Here is a 5,778-nt window from a genome sequence, read left to right as displayed (position 1 = left end):
TGGAATTTACTGCCATTTACATTCAGTGTTGGCTGATTAATTAAAGCTCTTTCTGGTAAAACGAGTCAACACTCAAACACACAATGTGGATTTTATAAAAGGCTGCGGCTTGAGACTGATAAACCGGCTGGCAGAGCTGTGGCAACCGCGCTCCAGACTTCTCTACACCTGTGCACGTGCAGCTGCGTCGATCATTATCGAGTGGGTGCGTGCGCGCCCAACTGTTTTGCTCCTCAAACGAGCGCACTAGTCCAAATCAGCAGATTGAATTGTTGGCGACATAATGACGTGAATCACCAAAAACGGTTTTTGATTGTTTTCGATACAATAATCGTTAACGTGTCAAAACCATCAACGAGCAGGCTGCCTTAATATCCCACAATTAAATCATCTTTTAAAAATATTCTTACCACCTGGGTTATGTAATATTTTTGAAAAACTGTTTCAGTTTGAGAAAATAACAACTTTTGTCCAATTTGTGGAATCTGGTGCATTTCAACGTTGTAGATCATCATCCGTATATTCATCTGATATCTTAAATTACAACCTTGAACGCCAACAATTGCCATGTCTCCACTCAGAGGTGAAACAAAATGTCTGCCATATGCATGTCGATCATCATATTAAAAAAATTGCCAATCAGAATTTACGATTGAAACAGATTTTAATTTAAAATTTCAGTTGGTCTCGTGTGAAGTAATTTCTGATATATATTCTAAAGATTTATTCAACGGTAATTATTATACAAAATAATAATAATACAGATTAATTGATTATAGGGGAAGGTTAAACCTCCACCTGTTCAGGCTGTTTTGTCTCCCTAAATATTTCTTTGATTTTTAGTATCCCTAATGAAGAGCCAGAGGTGTCATTTAACGCCCCCTAGCGGCTGGAATCTCTTCCGAGGTGATGTCAGCCTGCAGCATCACCGGTGGCCGTTTTACTGCGTGTGTGAGCATGGGAGCTTGTCTCGAGGACTCTGCTTTGTGGAGGCGGGACCTGCCTCTGCAACCACACACATGCTATGACTGAAATTGAATAATATGACAATTATAGAAGTGTTCACCAAGTGCACGTTTACATGCTTTTATTTTATTTATTTTTTGTGCTTTTTAGTGATTTGTTTCGTCAAAGACACAAAACGCGATGCGCTTGACAAACTCCCACCTTGAATCTAAATGATATTGTCGGACTGCAACCTGAACGTGACCTCAGGTGGTGCCTGCATGTTTGCCGGTTTCACAACCTCTTTAAACCTTCTCTAAGAGTGAGTGTGTGAATATTTAATACCTCTAGTTAGCATGACAAAAATATCATGGCAGAAATCATCAACAACCCATATAAATATATATTTTTTTATTTCTAAGATATATGTTTCGATAAGAAAATAACCAACGAGGGAAAACAATGATGTATATTAATGTAAAAAAACGTGTTTAATAATGAAACGAATTCTATATTACAATGATAATATACTGTAAATACGACAAGTACGCCTGCCATAATGATAGGATAATAATATTATTATTAATAATAATAATAGTAATAGCAGCCCAATAATATGAATGAAATACCACGGTGATATTGGAGACGGCTTTTGCATAATCGGCACCTTCTTCGGTCCCTGAAAGTTGAATTGAGGCAGAGAGTCTCCTTTCTCTTTCTCATGGGGATCAGATAAATATAGCGCCTGTAACCCCCCTCGCGCGCACACGCGCACACGCACGCGGACACACACCGACCCGCTCACCATTTGCTGTTTGTGTAAAAGTGATTAGCCAGACACAACTGCGAAGCTGTTACCTTTATAGTAGCCAAGCCGCAGAACATCCTGTAAAACGACACGAGCAGTGATGTAATGGTGAATTAAAAGCTGCCTCAACTGTGACATCCCGTCCGAGATCATTATCAGGAAACAACCAGAAGTTTCGCAATCAATTACACTGTTTTATTATTTAACCCTCGATGTTTATATTTACAGTTTGCCTTCACGTCTGAAATATAATGTCAGTTTTAATATCGACCCGAAAAGCGACATTTGGCAAATAAAACAGGCGGGAAACTACAATTTTAGGGTTTTTATTTGCGCTAAATTTCACTTTCCCTTTTACATAATAATCACCCTCTTCGTCCCTTCCTTCATTTTGTAATCCATACAAATGTGTTTTAATTCATGACTTATTTTTAACCTTCGGCAACAATTCTCCTTTAATTTAACGAGCAATTACAAAAATACTTCTTTAAGATCTAAAATAATGTTGTAATACAAGGTAAAAAATATATATATGTATATTTCTAAAGGTGTTAATATGGTCAACTGCTGAGCAAAAACTCAATACATAATGATAGCCTAATTAGAAATAAAAATTAAGCATAAAATAAATTTTTAACATCATGAAAATGGGATAATACTGATAATTATTAGGCATGAAAATATTCAAGCGCATATAATTCAAGATCATTTTATAATATTAAGGATCTCATTTTAAAATATAGTTATTTTTTATAGCGTGAGAGATTATTAATATAAAAAAAATGTTATCAAGAATGTTTCTCAATGAATCCGTTACCAACTTGTTAATAAAGAAAACTGATTTTTAATTCCTTCTTATATTTATTTACAAATAAATTCAGTTAACAACACAATATAGCTACATAGAATTACATATATTTGATTTTCCTTCAATTATAAACAGACTATTTTTCAGAGCTTTTTTGTGTCTTGTATGAAAAGGAAGCCAAAATTGTGTCCAGTTGAGCTTCCGATACAAAAAAAACAAATGTAAAATAATTATCACAGAACAAAAACGGGGAAAAAGACACGTAAAAATCATTCTTCTTTCTTTTTTTCTGTTTTTTTTTTTACAAATATTTACAAATATTACCTGTACAGAAATATCTCCTTTTTTCTTTTTTGCCTCTGTTTCAACAGTCTTTACATGGCTACAGAGTCCAGTGTTGCCTATTGATTTGTGCTGTTCACACTCTCCCCCCTTTCCATAATAATAATGTCTCTATATAAAAATACGAGTTTATTTGATCTAGCTTTAAAGTCATTGTGATGGCCATTTGGACACGGCCGCGGCCGCCGCTGCCGCCGCCGCTGCTGACGGTAAAACGTGTCCGGAAAGCATATTTGACGGCACGCTGAGGAGGGGAGCCATAGCGGCTGAGGTCCGGCTCAGAGACAGGGACTGCGCGCTCAGCAGGGCCGACTGAACGGTGACCGGAGGCCGCAGGAAAGCAGCGCCCGGTGACACCGAGGAGGCGCTGGACACCCCGATGATGTTCTCTATACTGAACGACGGTCTGTTGGAAGGCTCCGATTTAATCATGGACGCGGTGCTCAGACTGTTCAGTTGAAGTTGGAGACTCGGGCTGAGCTGCGAGTTGAACGCTTTTCTGTTCAGCTCCGCCGACGACAGGAGAGGGACGCCCGGCGGCAGCATGTGACCCACGGGGGGGATGTACGGGTACTGCAAAGCCGCCGGGTGGGTATACGCCGGGTGGATCCCGTAGTGCCTCCCGTAGGGGCCCCCGAGGCTGTACGCGCCGAAACTTTGCATCATGAGAGCCGTCTGGTCCCTGAGCATGTCCGGCTGAACCCTCTTGAACCTTTTCCTCCTCCTGAGGAAGCTGCCGTTGTCAAACATGTCCTCCGACGCCGGGTCCAGGGTCCAGTAGTTGCCCTTGCCCGGGTTGCCAGGTTCCCGCGGGATTTTCACGAAGCAGTCGTTGAGGGACAAGTTGTGGCGGATGGAGTTCTGCCACGCCGGGAACTTCTCCCGGTAGTACGGGAAGCGGCTGCTGATGAACTCGCAGATCCCGCTGAGGGTGAGCTTCTTCTGCGGGCTCTGGAGGATGGACATAGTGATGAGGGCGATGTAGGAGTACGGCGGCTTTACCAGGCTGTTTTTGGGCTTCTGGATGCCGCCTCCGGTCGCGCTCTGGTCCTGACCCTCTCCCTTGCCGGTGCCCGTCTCTCCCTCCCCGGAGCTCTCGCAGCACGGACTCCCCCCGCCGGACGTCGTCTCCTCCTTCTCCACCTCGATCTCATCCTCCACCTCGTCGTCGCCCGCGTCTCCCCGGAGGTCGCGCAGGATGCCTCCCACCGGGCTGTCGCAGTCGCTGTCCCGCTCCATGCCCTCCTCGTCTCCCTCTCCCACCACGTCGATGTCCACGTCCTCCGCCGTGAGCACGGTTTGGCCGGACATGTCGCTGGCTCGTTCGCTGCCTCCAGACAGGGTCATCTCACGGCTTACTTCTACTTCTTTTTTGTTGTTGTTGTTTTAAGTCTACTGGAGCCACAAAAAAGAAGAAGAGCCGAGGTGTGATGGTCAGTGCGCGCACACACACACGTCTGATGGACTTCTCTGGTCGCCCTCTTGTCAAGAGATCGGATGTCTCCCAGGAAATCTCTGAGTGCGGTTGGAACCGGCAGCACAGGCCGGTCAAGCAAACAAAACTTCAACTTCTACCAAATATTTTTCTCTCTCTCTCCACTCGGTAAGTGAGCAGGCCTGCGCAGTCTCGCCCCTCGGAGTGGTTTGGAGATGTCCTGCGCTCCGACGTCCCCTTCTCGACTCGCGTGTATACGTCCTACAGGAGGCGGGTTTGGAGAACCGAGTCGAGGTGACACATGCTTTTGAAGAGCGGAGCTTTTAAAAGGGGACTGTCTGATAGATTACTTTTTCCCAGTATAAGATATACTATCGGTGCAGGACACGTGGTCCGGTGACGACAGTCGTCCCTCTCCTCCTCCCATCTCCCTCCCTCCCCTCCCCTCCCCTCCTCTCCTCTCCTCTCTGTTAAACCATGCAAACTGGAGTTGTTTCATGGATTTGTCAACAATGGGACATCAGCAATGCTGCTTTCCGCTGAATTCTGTGTTCGTCCGTCATAGACCATTTAACGGCGGCGGAGGAAGCGGGAGGAGGAGGAGGGTGTGGGGGGGAAGAGAGAGAGAAAATTGGCCTGCGTGATTGAAAGATCTGATGCGCATTAACGCGGCGGCGTAGAAACAATCCAAAGCTTTAACTTTGCTAATACAAACTGTTGAAAGCTGCGGAATGAAAACGACGACAGCTAAGTTCACTGATGCTCCTCTAACTCATCATAGGCCATATGTGTTGTTGTTTTTATACGTGTGTATGCATGGATTTGTACACTTTGTTTGTACTTTACGCGCATGTTATTGGATGCTTTACGCGTTAGGATGAACCCTTTTTTTAAGCTTGTTTATTCGCTGCATGCCTTTGACGTTTCCAGCTTTCGCAGCCCGCCGTGTAACTCCCAAGCTGCGAATGCAAAGCATGAATTCAAGTCTATTTATTCCCGCAGGATTAGCCGAAGGTGGGAAGAATATTGAGCAGCAGCGGCGGCCAAGCAGCACCGGCGACAATGAATGGAGAGAATAAAGAGTTTCCTTAAGGGAAGAGGTGCTAACGACCCCAATCAGCGCGCGGTTTTACATTTGAAAAAAGTAGGAAATGCGGTCAGCGGGTGAATGCAAAGAGAGCGTTTATTCACAAGCATGAAGGTGAGCGGGTGTAGGGCGCATGGGCTCCGGGGAGAGGACGGCGGCTCCAGCAGAGGGGCTCCTCCGCTGGGGGACTACGTTTTTCGGAAGAACATCACAGAGAAACGCGCCGTAAATGAACGGGACGCGGAACTGAAACGCAGATATATTAATTCCGAGGCGCCGCACGACGATTTGAATGTTCAATTGATTTTATCGGAAGTCTTTTCGCAGGTTAATGGAAATATCCATAATAAACA

At 44.7% G+C, this 5,778-nt stretch overlaps 1 protein-coding gene across 1 annotated transcript; it reads right to left on the bottom strand.

Annotated features, from left to right (window-relative positions):
• Positions 1 to 2,588: 2,588 nt before the first annotated feature.
• On the bottom strand, positions 2,589 to 4,638 carry foxd3 (forkhead box D3). Its single transcript, XM_084010845.1, has one exon. It carries the CDS (start codon positions 4,248 to 4,250, stop codon positions 3,054 to 3,056), a length of 1,197 nt encoding a protein of 398 aa, XP_083866971.1. The 5' UTR covers positions 4,251 to 4,638; the 3' UTR covers positions 2,589 to 3,053.
• Between the last annotated feature and the right edge of the window lie 1,140 nt (positions 4,639 to 5,778).

The sequence above is a fragment of the Eutrigla gurnardus genome (assembly GCF_963514095.1).
Source record: "Eutrigla gurnardus genome assembly, chromosome: 6".
NCBI lineage: Eukaryota > Metazoa > Chordata > Actinopteri > Perciformes > Triglidae > Eutrigla > Eutrigla gurnardus.
This window is presented reverse-complemented; position numbering and strand designations above follow the sequence as displayed.

What these genes read in the sequence shown, in the direction of transcription:
- foxd3 (XM_084010845.1), bottom strand. Translation starts at nt 4,250, where the DNA reads ATGACCCTGTCTGGAGGCAGCGAACGAGCCAGCGACATGTCCGGCCAA.